This window comes from Hordeum vulgare, chromosome 3H, assembly GCF_904849725.1.
Source record: "Hordeum vulgare subsp. vulgare chromosome 3H, MorexV3_pseudomolecules_assembly, whole genome shotgun sequence".
NCBI lineage: Eukaryota > Viridiplantae > Streptophyta > Magnoliopsida > Poales > Poaceae > Hordeum > Hordeum vulgare.
In genome coordinates, this window is record NC_058520.1 from 36,388,307 (window position 1) to 36,409,622 (window position 21,316).

The 21,316-nt window shown below is 46.8% G+C and overlaps 2 protein-coding genes across 5 annotated transcripts; both read left to right on the forward strand.

Moving 5' to 3' along the window:
- The first annotated feature begins 2,017 nt into the window (after nt 1-2,017).
- LOC123442828 (protein MAIN-LIKE 1-like) lies at nt 2,018-6,498 on the forward strand. Of its 4 annotated transcripts, XM_045118981.1 has the most exons (6): nt 2,115-2,326; nt 2,875-3,542; nt 3,637-4,691; nt 4,799-5,093; nt 5,224-5,605; nt 5,764-6,498. In XM_045118981.1, exons 2-5 carry the CDS (start codon nt 2,880-2,882, stop codon nt 5,593-5,595), a joined length of 2,385 nt encoding a protein of 794 aa, XP_044974916.1. In that variant the 5' UTR covers nt 2,115-2,326; nt 2,875-2,879; the 3' UTR covers nt 5,596-5,605; nt 5,764-6,498. The 4 variants fall into 4 exon arrangements, with proteins under 4 accessions (XP_044974917.1, XP_044974915.1, XP_044974916.1 ...); XM_045118980.1 differs by having other exon boundaries at nt 2,114-3,542; nt 5,781-6,498; XM_045118979.1 differs by having other exon boundaries at nt 2,115-3,542.
- Nucleotides 6,499-6,721: 223 nt separating this feature from the next.
- LOC123442830 (pentatricopeptide repeat-containing protein At5g66631) lies at nt 6,722-9,180 on the forward strand. Its single transcript, XM_045118983.1, has one exon. It carries the CDS (start codon nt 7,006-7,008, stop codon nt 8,878-8,880), a length of 1,875 nt encoding a protein of 624 aa, XP_044974918.1. The 5' UTR covers nt 6,722-7,005; the 3' UTR covers nt 8,881-9,180.
- The last annotated feature ends 12,136 nt before the right edge of the window (nt 9,181-21,316 follow it).

Here is a 21,316-nt window from a genome sequence, read left to right on the forward strand (position 1 = left end):
TGGTATCATCATTTCACCCACATAACATGTGCTAAAAGTTGAGAGAGTTACGACAAAAACTAGATGCACTTCGTGTACAAACTAGACAATCTCTTTCGAAGTATCACGGTTTCGAACGAATACTCATCTCTTACAAAGGCATTTCATTTTTAAAACTTATTTCAACTCCAGACTTTTTGTGCGCTCAATATGCACCATTCAAAGTCACATCATCAATTTTCAACCCTTTCTCACTTTATTTGCTATTTTCCTTGCATTTAATGATTTTTTGAGCTAAATGACCCTGAAATTGAAACCGGTACGAATGAACTGTGAAAAAGCTGAAACTTGGCATGGTATCATTATTTCACCCACCTAGCATGTGCAAAAAAGTTGGGAGGGTTACGGCAAAAACTGAATGCACTTCATGTACAAACTCGACAATCTCTTTCGAAGTATGAGAGTTTCGGACAAATACTCTTCTCTTACAAAGACATTTCATTTTTTAAAACTTATTTCAACTCCAGCCTTTTTGTGCGCTCAATATGCACCATTCAAGGCCACATCATCAATTTTCAACCCTTTCTCACTTCATTTCCTACTTTTCATGTATTTAATGATTTTTTTTAGTTAAATGACCCTGAAATTGAAAAGCACTATAAATGAACTCTGAAAAGGCTGAAACTTGGCATGGTATCATCATTTCACCCACATAGAATGTGCTAAAAAGTTGAGAGGTTTACAACAAAAACTGGATGCACTTCGTGTATAAAGGTGATAATCTCTTTCGAAGTATGAGAATTTCGGACGAATACTCATCTCTTACAAAGACATTTCATTTTTAAACAACCTAAAAATTACCAAATTTTATATAATGAAAACACACACTAATATTAAACATGTGGAAAAAGAATGAATAAAAAATCTATTTTAAAGTAAAGTTATTCACAAACTAGTGATTCACACAAATTTTAAAGAATTCAAATTTAAACTATTCAAATTTGAAAACTACTCGCAATAACAAAAAGTTCATAATTTTTGTGACCTAAATCAAAAAATATTCACTAAAAAACTCCACGTATTTGGCTTTAAGTAGAAACAAAAGAATATAAATAAAGCAAAAAAAACAGGGAAAAACACCTTTAATCCCGGTTTGTAGCATCAATTGGGACTAAAGGCCCCCTTTAGTCCCGGTGCGTGGCAGCAACCGGGACTAAAGGCCTGGGCTTCCCGCCGCTTGGCCTGGTGAAATTCACCTTTAGTCCCGGTTGATGGCTCAAACTGGGTCTAAAGGGGGTCTTTAGTCCCGCTTGGAGCTACCAACCATGACTAAAGGTCTCTATACATATACCCTCGTGTATTTCGTCTGAAACCTATCTCACCCCACCCCCGACGCTGACGCCCTGCCCCCGAAGCCGTCCTCGTCGTCGCCGCCACCAACTCCGGTCGCCCGCGCCTCCTCCACGAGCCCTCTACCCACCGACGAGCCGCTGTTGCGCCCCGGCCCTCCTCTCCCACGATGAGCTCCGTCGGTCGCCTTCTCCCCCCCCCCCTCTTTATTCGCCCCAGCCCCTCGCCGTGCTCGAGCACGGTGGCGCCATGGCCGCCGGCCTGCCCGAGCTCGTTTATCTATTTTGTTTAGCACTGTGTAGTCATATGTCATAGAGGCAACATCACACTGAAAGAAAGGAACAGAACATCTAGCATGATGATCACATTGATTTCCAACGTCTTGTTCATCTGCTTCTGCTTCTGTTGCTGTTAATAGATGCTCATTTTTCCATTACATTTTTTTTGTTTTCTGAAAGCTATATCATGAGTTTCTGAGATTCTCCCTGTACTCTACTCTACTTTGTAATATTAGGGAAAGGTGTTGGCAACATTTTGACACAAATTAATATCAGCATATTGCTTTACAATATTTAAAATCCAAATTCAATCTAAAGGGCAAGCAATACATAGATAGATTTTACCGAATTCCGACCAAGACTGACGGTAAACGATTCAAGTCTTTGCATGAACTGGCTGGACTGTTCTAGCCAGGGTCATGATTTAAGAATAGCAAAATAGAGTACTCACTACTTACATCGATTCGATTTGACATGTGGAAACATCACACTCTCGTAAAAAAACATCAACATCTAGACACAAGTTCTGGATTTTATGGAGAAAAAATTGTACAGTACGTATTGGAGAGTGTACCATTTCCTTTGTAGACGCTAGACTCACCAGCGTCGGAAACCAAAAACGCAACAGCGACAAACGCTTGACGCGAGCTCCCACCTACTCGCCGCCACCGTCCCCGGCGACGTCGGCCGCCGCCGCGGAACCCTACCGCGCCTTTTCGGTAAGCTCCGCCCCTCCCTCCCGGACAAGTGCGCCCGTCGGTCAATCTTCCTGGAGCCACCCTAGCCCTCTCGCGCGAGCTGTACTCGCCGGAGATTTGGGGGGCGGTTTTCGATTACGAGTTCCTCCGATTTTACTTTGGATGCTGGTGCGGCCTCTGTGAGCAGCCAGGCTGTTGCGTTGGGCACCCATGGTAGAGCTTAGCAGTGGGAGTGAAGTGCGGGGAAAGCTTAGCTAGGGTTTTCAGCAGCGGAGAACTTGAGACGAACGGCGCCTGTGTGATTGGGACCAAGAATCCTAGTTCTTTTCGACTCTAAAATAAAATACGAATCCTTTCTTGCCCTTGGAGTGGTTCTGGGCAATGGTGACTCTTCTAGTTACCTTGGCGCCTCGATTGGGGGGACGAACCTCCTTTTGGTGTTGTCCAATTTGGTGCTCCATGATTTGCCGGAATGAGTACTGACATGCTCATGAATCACATTGTTTGGCCTAGAAATTTGTATTGTAAATTTGGGCAGTCTTTGAATTGGATGCATTCATGTTTGGCAGAGGCCATGGACAAATTTGTGCGAGTTTACAGCGGTGGGGAGCTGGTGAAGGGTCCAAATGGGGTGGAATTCGGGGACCTCTCCGAGCAGGGCATATGGTTCAAGGCAGCACCCACATACAGTGAGCTGATCGACGCTGTGTACAAGAAGCTCGGGCTGGAACCTACGACGCACGACCTTCGTGCACAGGGGAGGACGAATGTTGGCGGTGGCGCTCATCGGCACTTCATCATGGTGCCTATCGATGATGATATGTCCTGGAGTAACTATGTTAACGCAGTTTTCAATGGCACCGACTGGAATTGCCTGGAGGTTTATGTTCAGGCAGAGGAGCGTCCATCTGCAGAGCCGGTTTCCCCTGAGCCTGCATTACTGGACAGTGAACCACCGGATGCACAGTGTCAGAATACCCCACCGCAACATCCAGAACAGGGCGCTCCTCTTTTTACTTCTTCGATGGTGACCGCCAATGCGCCAACCATTCATCCTCAACATGCTCGACTAGGAAAAACAAGGAGCACCAGGGCCCGTGCTGGCATTGCTGGGCGGTTTGCAGGTCAGCCTGGTCAGTACCAGTGTGGAGCTTCAGGGACAGTTGATACGACTAGCTATCTTTTAATTGGGCTGTATGATGATGTTCATCGTGCTCATGCTTTAGCATCAGGCCAGGTACATCAGTGACAACCTGCATCAGTATCATTATATGCAAATAAATGTGGTATAGTGATAGACGACTGATTCTTGTTTCCTTGATTTGGGACAGCATCTAACTGAGCTCAATCCTCGTAACCGTGAGCCTCTCCGGTTTGACAAGCGGTACGAACATTACCTTAGGCCAGCGGGGTTGATGGGGTTGGCGAACATTTGCAGGGCTGGACTGCCCTCCATTGATCGTGCACTCGTCTCTGCACTGGTTGATAGGTGGAGACCTGAGACACACACTTTTCACATGCCTTGTGGTGAGATTACAATCACACTACAGGATGTTGCGATGATTCTTGGGCTACCTATCTCTGGCCATGCTGTCATTGTAAACAAAACAGAGTCCTACATTGAATTGTACCAGCGTTACCTTGGGAAGGCACCTCCTTCGGATAAGTCCCGTCCTGGGTTGAGGGTTGCATGGGTCAGAGCTGAGTTTAATAAGTGCCCTGAAGACGCCGACGAGGAGACCGTAAAGCAGCATGCAAGGGCATACATCCTTAGCCTGGTTGGTGGTCTATTGTTTCCTGATGCCTCTGGTGATAGATACACCGTCTATCCCTTTCCGCTGATAGCTGATCTCGAGAACATTGGTTCATACAGTTGGGGTTCTGCTACTCTAGCATATCTTTACAGGGCAATGTGTGATGCTTGCAGGAGGCAATCAGATCAAAGTAATCTGACTGGTTGCCTTCTGCTCCTTCAGTTCTGGTCATGGGAGCGCTTCCCAATCGGCAGGCCAGATATGCTAAAGCCGAAATTCCCAAACGTGGATGAGCTAGAGGATGACAGGGATAGACCCACAGTTGGTCTCAGATGGGTTGTGGGGGCGTGCACATATCGGTCAGCTCCAGCACGTTGCTATGAGCACTTTACAAATGAGTTCGACTTATTAACAGATGACCAGGTTGTTTGGAGCCCATATAGGCAGGACCGGGTGAAGACACTACATCTTGCACCTATATGTACCCAGGATTCTCATTTGTGGCTAACTCAAGCACCTCTAGTTTTTTTCTTTATGGTGGAGGTTTACACACCGGAGAGAGTGATGCGTCAATTTGGTCTCCATCAGGAATGCCCACCACCATTTCGGGACACCAGCGTGGAACTCCATTGGTACGTCCAAAGATACTTCTGTTGGTGGTGCATGATTGTTTTCGATTCGAGGAAGTTGGAAATTATGTACCAGTAGCCACCCATAAGGTTTTCTGATGATTTTGCAGGTGTTGCCGTGGAAAGGTCCGTAGTGATTGGGCAGATAAGCACAAGTCTTTTGTGGATATGTGGGAAGTAAAGGAGCAGCATGTTATCATGGAAGAACGGCCATACGATCATGCCAACTACATGGATTATTTGCGGTGGTACAGACGGTCGACACGTATCCGCCTCTGCACACCGAGGGTGAGTAATGGCCACCAGGATGGGGCATCCGTGCGAAGTGCAACAGCTGACGATGAAGATTCTTTGCGTGCTTCAAAGCTTCGGTACACCCCTAGAGCTCATTTGATCCACTCAGTGGTACGATATTCTACTTGTAAGATGTGTTTTTTTTTCTCATGACGCTCACGCTATTATCAAGCGCAGAGATTCAGATCATATTCTTCTGCATACATATGAATATTTCTGACACCTCCTTGTTTCATCCCAGACCGACAAGCTCACTATTCTGGCGAAGGAGGCAGTTTCACAGAAGGGCTGCTCCAGAGGCGAATGTAACGCTTTCATTGAGCGAGTCACTAGAACATGCGTAGAACTTGTTGGGGAACTTGGCGGGTCATCACTTTGCGACATTGCTGCTGCGGTTCCGGATTCAACAACTATTGCAGCTGAACGGGGGTCTGACGGCCAGAGGGACACAGAGGATGAGCTAAATAACTCCATGGTGCCTGATCAGGAGAATGAGTCGGGCCCTGTTCCTGAGAAGCGAACTCGGTTCCAGGTTGATCATACACAAGTGGACAGCACAGTCCATTCAAGGTCACCAAGCAAGAGGAAGAGGGGCGGACCAGCTCGAAGATGAAACCTGCTTGGTGAGTGATTTAGAATTACAGTTCTCCCGCTCTTGTTGGACAGCTTCCTTTTGTTTCATCATGTTTTCTCCAGTCCGCCTCTGCTGTAGTTGAACCATCGCGCAAATGATTCTTGGACCATTATTTCTCTGCTTACTGCTTTTGTTTAAAAATTACAGGATTTTGTTTGTTTCAGTCATATGTGTCCGTGGCCTGAAGAAAGGGTGGGATGGTTAGTGAATCCAGAAGTTCATGCCTCTGACAAGTTTAACATCGGCTGCTACAGAAGGGATGGAGATTGCAAATCTGAAGTCAGAGGAGTATGGTTATCATTTTGCTAGTTTTTCTTGTAGATGGCCGTAGTATGGATGCCTGCTGCTCGGATCTTTCCTTTTTCCTTGCTATGGCATAGCCATATGGTAAACTGCTCATTCACCCATTCCTCGGACTGAAACTTGAAGCGAACTCATTCTACCTGACTGCTGATTACTCCAAGACTTTGTTGTCCTTGATTCCCCCGGGAGCACATTTTACAGAGAGCGACAGAGCAATCATCTCGGATGGTGTATGAGCTTTCCTCCGCACAGGCTTCCTTGATGGTCCAACACTCCCATGATTCTCCATCAAACGCGATGTGTGATCAGCTTCGCTTCATCCGAGAAACAAATAGATCGGTGGTAATCGGTTCTGGCCTCAGTCAGGTGTTCCCTGTTTTTCTGATGACTGCTCTAGGGAACAAGGCTTCATTGTTGTACTGAATTGTGCATGTTAATACATGGTTGCAATTTGCAAAGCTTCTACTGATATCCAAGTATATTCCCCCCAAACTGGCTGTTCCTCCCCCATTGGCATTGTATTGTATTGTATGATGTGTAGTGTGTCACTGTTCTTGAATTCACATGTGGTTTCTTGTATTCCATCAGTCATTTATCATAGTTTAGTTTGTTCAGAGTTGAACAAGTAATATGTTCTTCGCACTACAGGAAACAATATGATAGGGTTGAATCAAGTAATGATGATGAACTAAGCTGAACTGAACAAAAGTCATGCAGAGATTACGGGTCATAAGCTGACAAAAGGTATATATGATAGGTTCCCTCTGTACTGAAATACTTGTAGCTGGGGAAAATTAGTACAAGTTCCCCAATTACAAGTATTTTGATATAGAGGAAGTATAATTAAATAAAGTACTCATGATGAACTGAACTGAAGAAAAGTCATGCAGAAATTGTGGGTCATACATAAGCTGAACAACCTGAATACAGCTTGAATTTTTACAGGTGAAATGAAAAGATATCAACCTGTGATGTTGCTGAACTGATGGGCACATATGAGTGGCTCGAGCTGTAAAACCCTTCTCTTCAGCTCGGGGGACAACGAGCTCGACCGTCCGTCCCTCGTCTCGCCGCCGCCGCCACGCGATGCCCCCGCCCGGCAGCCGCGTCGTCACCTACCTCCGCCGGGCGCGCCTCATCGACTCGCTGCGCCTCCGCCTTCGCTCCCCTTCCTCCCTGCCCCCGCCCCCACCCGACGACCCCGTGGTCGCGCTCCACGGCATCCGGGCCGCGCCCACCCCGGCGGCGGCGCTCTCCTTCTTTCGCGCCCTCCCCTCGCCGGCCCCGCTCCCGCTCTTCCACGCGCTCGCCTCCCGCCTCGCCAACCCCGCGTCGCTCCCCGACCTCCGCTCCCTGCTCGCCTCCTTCCCCCTGTCCCCTCCCCCGCTCGTGCGCCTCCGCCTCCTCGCCGCCGCGGGTGACCACCCTGCCGCCCTCGCCGCCTTCGCCTCCATCCCGACCACCCCGCACCGCCCCGCCGAGGCGCACAGCCTCGTCATCAGCCTCCATGCCGGCGCCGGGGACCACGCCGCCGCCGTGGACGCGTTCGGCGCCATGGTCCGCGAGGGCGCGCTCCCCAACGCGCGCACCTACACCGTCGTCGTCTCCCACCTCGCCGGCGCGGGGTTCGTCGACCAGGCGCTTGAGGTGTTCCGGCTCTTGCCGTCGCTGCGAATTCGCAGGACCACCCGGCAGTACAACGTGCTTGCCGAGGCGCTCGCGGAGGCCGGGAGGTTCGACCAGCTCCGGTGGCTGGTCCGCGAGATGGCGGCCGTCGACGGCGTCATGCCCGGGCCGCAGACGCGGGCTGCCATCGCCGCCATGAGGGAAGCCGGCCACACGGAGGGCACCGAGGACTTTGTCGAGGAGCTTTCGCCGGACGCGAGGATTCCGTACGCCGTGGGCGACGCGGACGGCGAGGGAGACAGCGAGGAGGAAGAGGATGGTGGCAAGGACACGCCCAGAGGTAAGGAGACGCCGCTCAGGCCATGGCTGGACCCGCGGGAGCTCGCGAGGGCGCTGGAAGGCTGGGACCCCAAGGAGGTGGCGGAGCTGGAGGCCGCCGGGATAGTCTGGACGCCGCGGCTCGTGTGCAAGCTCCTGCGCTCGTTCAGGAAGCCTGAGACGGCGTGGGAGTTCTTCTGCTGGGTGGCGTGCCGCCCCGGCGGCTTCGCGCACGACCGCGACACCGTGGCGAGGATGGCCGCCATCCTCGCCCGCGCCGGCCGCGTCGAGCTGGTGGAGCGCCTGCTGGCCAAGGTGCGGGACGACGGCATCCTCCTACCGTTCGCCACCGTGCGATTAATCCTCGACTTCTACGGGCTGTCCAAGAAGGCCGACGCGGCGGTGAGGGTGTTCCGGGACGCCGACTCCATCTGCGGCCCCGTGTCGCGGCCCAACCTCGCGCTGCTCTGCTCGTCGCTGCTGAGGACGATGGCGAAGTGCCGGCGAGGGCGCGAGGCCACGGAGCTCCTGGAGGAGATGATGGCAACGCGCGGCGTGCTCCCGGACCTGCAGACATTCTCGGGGCTGATAGAGCACCTGGCCGGCGCCGGCGACCTCAAGGGCGTGCACAGGCTGTTCGGAATGGTGCGGCAGTGCGAGCTGCGGCCCGACGGGCACATGTACGCCGTGCTGATCAGGGCCTACTGCAAGCGGGAGCGCGCGGCGCTCGCGCTGAAGCTGTTCGACGAAATGCGCGGCGCCGGGGTCGCGCCGGACGCGCCCACCAAAGCGCTGCTTGTGAAGAGCCTGTGGCGGGAAGGGAAACTCCGGGAGGCGGCGTTGGTCGAGGAGAGGTGCGAGGAGATGATCGCGGCAGGTGGCGGCCTTCCCGGGGCGGCGTCGGGGCACGTGTGGACGGCGAGCGCCGCTGACTTGAACAAGGTGTATGGCATCTACTCCGGGTGCTTCAGGCAGGATGATGCAGAGCACTTGGCGGCGAATGAAGACACTGGTTGATGTTGCTCCACTCCGGAGTTGAGATACCAAATTGACATGCTCGTGGCTGCTCGATGAAAGAGATTGATCCAACAGCATAGAAGTTTTAGTGCCATTGCAGTTGAAGGGGAAGCATGGCAACATCGAGGAAGAATAATCATTAGAGCATCTATATGTATCCGGGGGGAATTTTCATGTTTGAGGAATTAAGCACCATCTAGGAGATCTCTCAAACTAATAATACCGCAAATGTATAGCCTTTTGTTTTGAGCCCTCTGCGCTAGGGACACCACTTCTTAGCAAATACAGTATATGCGAGCACCCGATCTTCCTCTCAGCACATCGCCATCGACGATCCTGGCGGCGGAATCATTTCGTGCCGCCACCCTCCAACCCTCTCTTGCACCTTCTCCTCACTCGTCGATGCCAGAATCAGGGTGCTTGGATCCAAGAGACTAAAACTAGTCTGACTAAAACTAGTCTTTTTAAGAGGCTAAAGTTCCAAGCACCCCTGACTAAAGAGAGGCTAAAACTAGTCTTAAGGCTAAAATCTTTTAGTCAGGGGTACCCCTACTAAAATGTGCATTAGTCCTCTCTCTCCTCATTTAACTTCTCATGCAAGTTATTGATTGGAGGGTTTGGAGGATAATAAATGCTCATTAACTTGATTTTAGTCTATTTAGTACTTGGATCCAAGCATGGGTGAGGCTAGCAAGTTTTAGTCTCATTATTTTTAGTCATGAGACTAAAACGTATCAAGCACCCTCTCAGCATTTTCAACGTCGTTGAGGTTCAAGTTTGTTGGGAACCGAACCACGTGGCCTTGGAGAATTGTGTAGGAGGCTCACGCGCAAGCCCCTACCCAGCTGTCATCACTTGAACCGGCCAAGTTGACCATTGCCACCGCCGTTGTCGTCGTCTCTACACATGGCCGCATTCATTACCTTCCTCCTCGGGAATCGTATGTACGAGCTATTAGGTAGCTCGCCGGTGTACTCCGTTGTCGTTCAGCCATAGTCTAAACTCTGTGGCCGGCCGTTGTTGCACCGATCTCATCCTTCCACAAAGTGTGTCAGGACCCAACGAAGAAGAAGAAGCAAGAGTTTAAATTTGAATTGTGGCACCAAGCGATGTCAGCCAACCATCGTCGATCCAACGCCCCTGAGACTCCCGTACCGCTTCGCTTTGGCCAGATGGTGCTGATGGCGTTGATCTCCGATCCGACAACTCCCCTTCGCGCGCGCGTCGCTGTAGCCTTTCCGGCACCGGCTGGGAGGGTCGACCACCTTTTTATTGTCTTTCTCTCTTTTTACTGCACTTTGTAAGGTTATAAAGCCATGGATCCCAACTCGTTGTACTCTCATCTTGTTTTAGGGTTTCCCCCTGTAGCGCCGCCAGTGTTCATGTCCGGCTTAGGTGTCTCTACTTGTACGAATTACTCACTAATTCATCCTTGAAATCAAGCTAGTTCGACCATTTTCGTGTGTTATGTTCTTCAGTCGACCTTCGGGTCTGACAAGTGGTAATCAGAGCCATTGTTCCTCGGCGACATACTGGATCTAGAGGACGAGAAGGAGTTGGAGGAGCCGTAAAATCCTCCTTTTCCCCTTCCGATCACGGCGGCGGTGTTACTCCGGTGGCGCACGCGGCAGTGATATTCGGTACAGGTCTGGTATTGGTAAGTGGTTGCTCAAGCTCCTTGCTTCTGTGATAAATCCCACCTCCCACCCAGATCCGGTGTACTTTGGCGGCGTGGCGGCGGCGGCGGCAGGATCAACGGCAAAAAGGTCGGGTTGTAGCACTAACTGTCGTAAAATTCCTTCCTTTCAGCATGTCGATCTCTCTGCAGCGAGGTGGTTTGGCTCCCTGCCAACTACAAACCCTCTCTGCATCCTTCCTACAACATGGTTGGGCCCTCTGACTCTACATCGACGGATCAGCTAGAGTTCCAACCCTTGCAGCTCGACGTGCAACTGCTGCAGAAAAACAGAGAGTAGGAATCGAATGGAGTTTGATGAATTTAGGGATTATGTGCAGGAGAACTTTCAGTCAGTTCAAAAATCCTTGGGGGACTTACAAGGATCACTATCAAATTTCCTCTCTGGATTTCCCAAGCCAAGAGGAGTCCCACCCAACCCAATGGAGGGTCCTCAAGCTCATGGTGACAACAACAACAACACCCTAAGGGTCCTGGCTTAAACCCCCAGGAGGCTTACCACTTACCTGTTACTGTTGGCTCTGCCACCCTAGTGGACAAGCAGACAGGTAGAGAACTCAACCTAGATGGTAGCATCAAAGTCCCTTAAAGGGACCCACACTTTGCAGCACCTAAACCAAACCCTGCTGAAGCAAGACCCCTAACTGTTCCCCATCCTACAACCACTGGACAACAGAATCTGCCAACTGACCAAGCTCTTCAACAAGAAGGAAGAGTGACAATTGGTGCTAGAGAGGCAGTGCTTGACAACAGAAGACCCTTTGCTCTAATTAAGCCAACAAAATATAATATTCCTGAATTTGAGGGTACTGGCATTGATTCCTGGATACAGACTATTGAGCTCTATTTTGAAGCTGCAAGAACACCCTTGGAGCAGAAGACTGAAATTGCAGTCACTTATCTCAAGGGCCCTGCTACTGAATGGTGGAGAGGAACTGGAATTACTGCTAACACTCTACCATGGTACATGGTTTGCAAACTGTTGGGAGACAGGTTTGCTGAAACTTCAGTTTGTGATAATGTCAGGCTATTCCATGCTCTCACACAAACTGGATCTGTCAATGATTTATGTCCTCAAGTTTGAACAAGCCATGAATTTGCTGAGGAGAGACAACCCTGCTTTACCACAAGACTATTATAAATCAATTTTCATCGCTGGACTGCAGGATAATATACAACACCATGTCCAGTGCCATGAACCAACAGATTTGCAAAAGACTATCTGGCTAGCAAGAAGAATTGAACAAGCTCAGCCACAAACAAAATTTGTTTCCAATGTGTCCAACTACACACAGGTCAGAAAACAGTTGCAGTTTGACCCAGGAAAGCCAGGCCCCACTAACAATGCTGCTATTATCCAACAAGCAAGAGTCAAAGGAATTTGCTACAGGTGCAAGGAGCCGTGGTTCCCTGGCCATAAAAAGGTGTGGAAACTAGCAAACCAAGCTCAAATCCAGGCCTTACAAGAAGCTTACCCGGAAGATGATGAGCTGGTTTACTACACTGAGGTCACTGATGAAACTGATGGCCCCCGCCCCTTGAGGTTGATGACACACCTCTCCAAATAACCATGCATGCTCTGATGGGCATGAGAGCAACAAGAAAACTCAGTTTCACAGTTACTGTTATGCTAGGCAACACTCCTGCTACTGCCTTAATTGATAGTGGAAGCACTGCTACCTTTATCACACCAAAGGTTGCTGCTTTGGCTAAATGTGCCTTATCACCAACCAAAAGAAGACAGGTTATAGTAGCAAATGGAGAAACCCTTTGGTCTGAATTCATTTCCCTGCAAACTCCATTCTCCTTACAAGGAACCCACTTCTCCATTGACTTCAGAGTCCTGCAACTCCAAGGTTATGATGTCATTTTGGGTGCTGACTGGATGGCTTCCTTCAGCCCAGTGGAATTGGATTTTGATGAGATGCAAGTTAAGATCACCTTGCAAAATGGTGAAAAGAAAATTCTCAAAGATGAAAGCCTCCCCTCTACTACTGTCCAAGAATTGGATACTAAGGAAACCTTCCCTGAGGAACCTATTTGTGGAGCTGTACTTTACCTTAACAGGATCTCTATGAAGGAACAAGTGGAAAATGTTGTGCCTGAACCCGTTAAGCAAATCTTAAACAAGTTTTCACCTGTTTTCAGTACACCAACCACTCTCCCTCCAAAAAGATCCATTGACCATGTTATCACCTTCACCCCTCAAGCCAAAGTCATAAATCAAAGACCTTACAGACTACAACACTATCAAAAGGATGTTATCAAAACCAAAGTGATAAGGGACAACATAGCCCTTATTCTTCTCCTGCCCTTTTTGTCAAGAAGAAAGACATGACTTGGAGATTACTCAATGATTTCAGAAAGATCAATGAGCAAACTGTTAAAAATAAATGCCATATTCCTATCATAGAAGACTTGCTGGATGAACTGAAAGGAGCTATTGTCTTCTCCAAGCTAGATCTAAGAAGTGGATACCACCAAATCACTATGAATACCTGGTAATGCCATTTGGCTTAACTAATGCCCCTGCCACCTTCCAGCTGCTCATGAATACAGTCCTGGCACCCTATCTCAGAAAATTTATACTGGTATTCTTTGATGACATCTTAATCTACAGCAGAAACATGAAAGAACATTTGGAACATCTGCAACTAGTTCTACAAGCCCTACCGTCAAATCAACTATTTGCCAAGCTCAATAAATGCTCTTTTGCACAACCTCATGTAGAGTACCTGGGACATGTCATCAGAGGTGATGGTGTTGCCGCTGATCCCACAAAAATTGAAGTCATTGTCCAGTGGCCAACTCCTCAAAATGTCACCCACCTGAGAAGTTTTTTGGGCCTTACATGGTACTACAGAAGGTTTATCCAAAACTATATATATATATATATATATATATATATATATATATATATATATGCAAACCACTGTATCTATCATTAAAGAAGGATAACTTCAAATGGGGCAGTGACTAAATGGAAGCTTTCAACATCCTGAAATACAAAATGACCCAAGCTCCTGTCCTGGCTCTACCTGACTTTTCCCTACCCTTCATTTTGGAAACTGATGCTTGTGCTTATGGAATTGGGGCTGTACTTATGCAAGAAGGAAGACCACTATCATTCTTCAGTAAAACAATTGGCCCCAAAGTTGCTGCCATGTCCACTTATGACAAAGAAGCCATGGCCATTATTGAAGCCCTAAAACATTGGAAGCACTACTTTGCTGCTTCTTCCTTAATCATTAGAACTGATCAGCAAAGTCTAAAGTACATTCAAGATCAGAAGCTCACAGAAGGAATTCAACACAAGCTGTTGATCAAGCTATTGGTCTACAATTTCAAAGTGGAATACAAGCAAGGAAAGAACAACAAAGTATGCACGAGATCAACAAAGTATGCACAAGTTCTTGATCTAGGGTCAAATACAGACTGCATTCTTTGGTTGCTAGTCAATCCCAACCAACATGGATTTCTGAAGTCATCTCCAGCTATGCACAAGATCAGAGATGCAAGGATTTTCTCTCCCAACTGGCAACCTCTGGTACTGCCCTTCCAGACTATGTTCTTCAATAGGGTATCATCAGGTACAAGAACAGAATTGTCATTAGAAATGACAAAAATCTCAGAAATAAGCTGGTAGCTGCCCTACACAACTCTGAATTAGGGGGCCACTCTCGACACGGGGCCACATATCAGAGACTCAAGCTTCTATTCCATTGGCCTGGAATGAAACAATTCACTGTGGATTACATCAAGCAATGCCCAACTTTTCAAATCAACAAACCTGAACACTGCAAATACCCAGGGTTATTACAGCCTCTACCTGTTCCTGATTTTGCATGGTGCCACATTAGCATGTATTTTATTGAAGGGTTACCAACTTCACAAAACAAAGACATGATTCTGGTTGTGGTTGATAGATTCACCAAATATGAGCATTTCATTGCAATGAAACACCCTATTATAGTCATCACTATAGCCACTGCCTTCACTGACCACATCTTCAAATTACACGGTCTTCCATCTGTCATTGTTACTGACAGAGACAAGATCTTCACAAGAAACCTATGGCAAGAGCTCTTCAAAAGATTGGGCATTAAACTTCAGATGAGTACTTCTTACCACCCCAATCAGATGGTCAAACTAAAAGAGTAAATCAGTGTTTGGAGAACTACCTGAGATGCATGGCATTTTTACAACCAAATAAATGGATGAATTGGCTTTCCTTAGCTGAATGGTGGTACAATACTAGCTACCACACCTCACTGAAGATCACACCTTTTCAAGCACTATATAACAAACCACCCAATATGCTGGCAGAAGCTGCATTGTACCCTCCTGATCAAGCCGAGGAATTCACTTCTGTCATCACTGCAGAGCAGATTGCTGCCCAGATCAAAGCCAACCTGCTAAAAGCTCAAGAAAGGATGAAGCACTATGCTGACAAGAAGAGATCTGAAAGATCACTGGAAGTCGGGGATATGGTCTACCTTAAACTGCAGCCTTACAGTCACACTACACTTACTATCCACAGATGCCTCAAGCTACACTCCAAATACCATGGCCCTTTTCGAATCATCCAGAAAATTGGTCATGTGGCTTACAAGTTGCTCCTTCCGGACCACTTCAAACTTCACCCAACCTTTCATGTCAGCCAGTTGAAGAAGCATCTGGGCCCAAGAGCCATACCCAACCCCAACTTGCCTATTCTTCATGCGGATGACACAATCCTCATGGAGCCAAAAAAATACTAGACAGAAAATGCATTCCCAGAGTTCAAGGTGATATACAAATACCAGTTGTTTGATGGCTCATCAAGTGGACTAATCTGGATGATCAAGATGCCACTTGAGAAGACGCCACTTTCATTCAAAAGGTCTTTCCAGCATTCAATCCCGAGGACAGGTCTATTGTCGAACAGGGGGAATTGTCAGGACCCAGCGAAGAAGAAGAAGCAAGAGTTCAAATTTGAATTGTGGCACCAAGCGATGTCAGCCACCCATCGTCGATCCAACGCCCTTGAGACTCCCGTACCGCTTCGCTTTGGCCAGATGGCGCTGATGGCGTTGATCTCTGACCCGACGGCTCCCCTTCGCGCGCGCGTCGCTGTAGCCTTTCCGGCACAGGCTGGGAGCGCCGGCCACCTTCTTACTGCCTTTCTCTCTTTTTACTGCACTTTGTAAGGCTATAAAGCCATGGATCCCAGCTCGTTGTACTCTCATCTTGTTTTAGGGTTTCCCCCTATTGCGCCGCTAGTGTTCCTGGCCGGCTTAGGTGTCTCTACTTGTACGAACTACTCACTAATTCATCCCTGAAATCAAGCTAGTTCGTCCATTTTTGTGTGTTCTCTTCTTCAGTCGACCTTCGGGTCTGACAAGGTGCTTGCCAAATGACCTCAACGGACCCCCCCTCCCTCGTTTTACCCGTTTTCATTGAATTGAGTCTCAAATTGATCATGGAATCAGTGACGAAGACATGCCTAGGGAAGCTATGGCTATAGACCCACGCCTAGCAACAAACTCCTTTATAATCTGTTCATAGAAAGTACAGAAAATCATAGAATTTATCAGCTAACATATCATACCAATTTATCACTAAACATCAAGTGCAAGTCTGTTAGAAGGGGGGGTCTATTCTTATGAATGTACGACCAACGTCATCAATGACTATGTTTGCACTGAGGAAATAACCCTTGAGCGGGTGAGAAGATTCACCAAAGTTGTGATCGAGATCTAGAAAAAAAATATTTGTTAGCAAAAAATGAAAGTAAAGTTATTCACAAATTTCAAAGAATTCAAATTTGAAAACTAAATATTTAGGTGTAAGTAGAAAAAACCAAAATAAATAAAGCAAAGAACAAAACAAAAATAATGGAAAAAATTGAAACTATATGAGAATTTTTAGAGAAAATTCAACCCAAATTCAAAGTGAGTTCACTTAAAATTTAGGTTGAATTTTGTCTTTAATTTCACATATATTTTCAATTTTTAAATTTATAATGCGTTTAGGCCCGTATGCCTGCTTTAGAGAGGAGCTCGAGACGGTTGGGGGCAGCGGGGCTTATAAACCAGTCGTTGCTCCTCTCGACAAGCGAGGTGGGACTAAACTTTGAACTGCCGCCAGCCCAAGGTCTTTAGTCCCGGGTCGTGGCTCGAACCGGGACTAAAGACCACCTTTAGTCCCGGGTCGAGCCACGACCCGGGACTAAAGACCCTGCCGAAAAGGGGTCTATAGTCCCGGGTCGTGGCTTGACCCGGGACTAAAGGGGGTCTTTAGTCTCGGTTCGAGCCACGCCTCGGGACTAAAGCTCCGCTTATATAAACGGGAGTTGGAAATTTGTGATGTCCAAATCGCCGTTTCGATCTTCTTCCTCCTCGCGACGCGGACAAACCCTCGACACCACGAGGCTGCGCAACTCTTCCCCGACGTCGTCGCCGTCTCCACGCTCCTCCTGGCCGCCGCCTCCCTCGTCGTCATCCTCGTCATCGTCGCCGCCGCCTCCCTCGCCGCTGCCTCCCTCGCTGCCGCTGCCGCCCCCTCCCCTCCCGCTCTGGTAAGCCCCCTTCCCCTCTCCCGCTCCGGTAAGCCCCCTCCCTATCCTGCTCCGGTAAGCCCCCCACCCCCCTCCAGGCACCGCCGCCCCCTCCCCTCCCGCTCTAGGCACCCCAAGGCTGCTGCCATTTTGATTTTAGGGACATCGGTTCAAGATGTCATCTTGAGATGCATGTTAATAAGAAAATCAAGATATGTTTGTTGAAGATCTTTTGATGGGCTAACTAGACAGAAGGAAAAAAAATCTTGTTTGTAAATTTCATGTAAGTAGGCACATTAGGTTTGAATTAGACAACCAATGGTTTCAAGCAACTTATTTAAACTTTGGAGAGGAAAAAGGGCACATACATATTTCACCAACCTACAAATGTCATCCTTTTGTTGGTGCTAATGCATAAAACAGTAGTGAGTTTCTCACTTTTGCTTGCTAAGTTGTGCTAAGTTTTGCCGGAATGTCCGAGTGGCCTATGTTTTGCCGGAATGTTGATTCATATCCGTTCCGGCAAATTTCAGGCGCTCCATATGTCCACTATTTAGCAAAGGTCATGCCGAAATTTTTCGTGAATTTTGTCATGACTAGTGCTAGAAACTCGGGCATATGGAGTACTTGGGAATTGCGAGAAAGGGTAATGAATCAACATTTCGACCAAATATAGGTCCCTTTTTATTATTCATGCTTCTGTTTATATATATAGATGTTCAATTCTTTTGATATAGTGTCACGATTGTTGTTTACACATTTACCACATTAAAACAGGAAAGGTTTAACGATGAATATTGGGAGTGTGAATATTGCGGCGACTGCCGGGGTATATGCGACACGCCTCACCTACAAGACGATAGGTTCTTCAGCATGAAGCTTGACGATAATGGAGATATGTTCCTCCCTTGCCATGCAAGAAGATATGTGTTGGAGAGGCTCGGTTTCGAGGACCACGAGAGAATTGAGACGAGGAGCGCTAACCTGAGGACTATACATGGTCACACATTTGTTATCAAAGTATTTAATTTAGTTTTTCAAACAAAATTTGGATGCTCAAATTGGGAAGATCTTTGCAAGGCATATGGATTTCAGGAGGGTATGGAAATAACCTTCGATCTTCGTCCTGAAGATAATATGCCAGGCAACATTGACATTTGGGTGGTTGTCGATATGCTTCCTGTTTTACCTTCATGTGAGTTCCTCAACATATTTGTCAAGTAATTGCATTTATATTTAGAAATAGTTGATGTTCATCCATATACTAAATTTGTTAAATTATAATTTACAGCTTATTTCGTTTCTTCGAGTGAATTACGAAAATTAATTGACACGACACACTACACGTATGGATAACATCTAACTTGGGAGGAGAAGGATGTTCTTCTCTACTTTCTTGTTGGTGTTCTGGTTTCTAGGGATACCTTCCCGTATAATTTTGGAATTGGCCAAAATTTTACATTTTACATGCCACTAGTGCATAGGTTGAGGCCGGATGACATTCGCCAAAATATGTTGGTAAGATTTTCCTAATTAAGTACGCTCTACTATTGCATAAATAGTGTTGATTACATTGCTAACTAGGTTATTATTATGTTCTTCAACAACAACTGCCACATGATGTAGTGCCTCTGTTGATGCACCCAGAAGGTCATATGAAAACTAAAAGCCCGCTGAGGGCTCAGTTCGATGCTCCATACTCGAGTAACCTCAAATCAAAATCAAAAAGGTTCCAAATTGAAGCATGGAGAGAAATAAAGAAGGATCGCAAGCCACAAGTTGGAGACCGTTGGATCTGTGTGCTTCATCATGGAGACATAGTGTTATTCTGTTTTATGACATTATACTTAAGAGCGAGGACTATGTCTTATGAGAGACAAGTTATTCTGGTTTATATTAACTTGACATGATCGATTAGGATGCATGCATACTATGACTATTATGATGTTTCTTTGTTTTACTTTATGTGTGTCATATGATAACTTGGTATATGATTAAGATGATGATGAGTAGTTAGATGAGTATATATATATTGACCCATTCTTTAAATTAGATCGAACGGTTACGGGGCGGTCTTCTACCACATGAACGTGTACGAGCAATTCAAGAGGAAATTGTCGGATTCTTAGATGCAGAGGTCCTGGATGTGAAGGGGGAATACCATTGCCATTCGATGGAAATGATTTGAAATGATATAGTGTAAAAAATATGCATATATATGTAAATATGTTCGACAAAGCACGACGGATGAGATGGTGTAATATATTCGTGACGATGTGCAATATAGTTGTTCCTTTATTGTTGTGTATGTACCATTCAATTTAGTGCAAAACAAAAATTAAAAAAATCATAAAACAAATAAATGAAAAAATAAGGGGCAACAAAATAGCCCCATCCAATTTAGTGCAAAACCCTAAACCCAAAAATTGCTAAAAAACAGCGAAGAAATAGCCCCGGTTCGTAATACGAACCGAGACTAATGCCCCTCCCCCTCACTCCGAGCCCCGCCACATGGAAGGCCATTAGCCCCGGTTCGGGGCCGAACCGGGGCTAGCATTATTCCATGTTGATTAGTCCCGGTTCACGAACCGGGACTAATGGCCCAACCGAACCGGGACTAAAGGCCCTTTTTCTATAGTGTAACTAATGTGTTTATAAGTGTACACAGGCTCTATAAGTCGCTGAGGAGTTTGAGTTATACGATGAATATCAACCCCTAAAAATGTATATCTTCGGCTGAAGAAATTGGTCTTATGCTGAAGATTTTGATCGCGAAGAAATTGTGATGAAATTGATATTCCTCGTGAAGATAGTGAAGATGAGGAATTCGGTGTGTCCTCAAGAAAATCAGTCCGAAGACTTTGAAGCGTGAAGATTTATTCTTTTTGTTTCATTTTCTTCACTCTTGAGTCATAAGAACACCGTACTGTTACAGGGGGTTGAGGTAACACTACGGAATGAATTTCCTCATGATGCTCAACCCAAGCCTAATCCTACAAAAGCCTCAAGTGAGGAATATGAGAGACATGAGAGCTCTCACAATTGAGAGTCCCGACCGTTGCCGCGATTCACGCCACCTCACCAATCTTATCTACACCAACGGTCATAATATTTAAGGGCATTTATGTCAAATCATGTCAGGATGCTCCCAGGCTATAAATAGCCGCCCCCACAACCACTAGCTGGTTGGGTGCTCCGTGAGAAACTGACACTTGTCATTTAGAGCAACCCAAAATCCTCACAGTCTTTGAAAGTAAATCGTCAGTAAGGAAATACCTCAAACACCAAACCACAAACCAAAAACCAAGTGATTGAGCATCACTGAAGAATTTGTTCCTGTGTGGAACTGAAACCTTTTACCTTTGAGGACTGTGCATCCTCCAGACGGTTAGGCGTCATGGTCTAGAGCAATCAAGCAGTCAACTGTGGATCGCCGGGTGACCGAGTTTGTGAGGGTTTAGAAGTCTGCCCTGAAGACTTACCACGAGTGTTGGACGAGGACTGTGTGTCCTTAGCTCAAGCAGAATACGGTAGGGCATGTGTGTCCCGGGACTGTGTGTTCTTTGGTTTCAATACCAAGCCGCTCCAAACCAGATTTATGACTGTCACAGCAGTTGGAACTGGGTCATTAACAACTGTCATCATCGTGATACGGGTTATATTTCTTCAACTATTTCAATTCATCAATATTGTATGTTGAAGACTGTCATTGTCACTGTTTGAAGAATTTGCTGAAGACTTTCTCTGAATTTCCTTAACCTCAAATTCTTCATAACAGTTAATCTTCACCTGCTTGTTTTGTGCCTGCATACTGTGCAAAACGTTTTTCTTAATCTTCATCTAGAAAACGGCTGTTGTAATCTTTGCACCTCTGATCCCGCGTTGTTTCCGCTGCACGTTATTCATCAGTGAGGAATTTCCTCAAAAGGAATTTCCTCAGCGATGAAATTCTAAAAAACGCCTATTCACCCCCTCTAGGCGATATAACGCACTTTCAGTTATGCCCTAAAAAATATAGTCTGATCAACCGACTTGGCTCAATCTCTCTTCTATACCAACTAATAAATAAGCTAATGCTTCTGCCCGCTTGTCACAGTTTTGCATCACCCCCACTTCATTTTCTAGTAATTAATCCCAAGTCCATCTTATAATACATTGAAAATTAATCGTTTTCCCCATTTTGCAGAAAACCTCCACCCTTC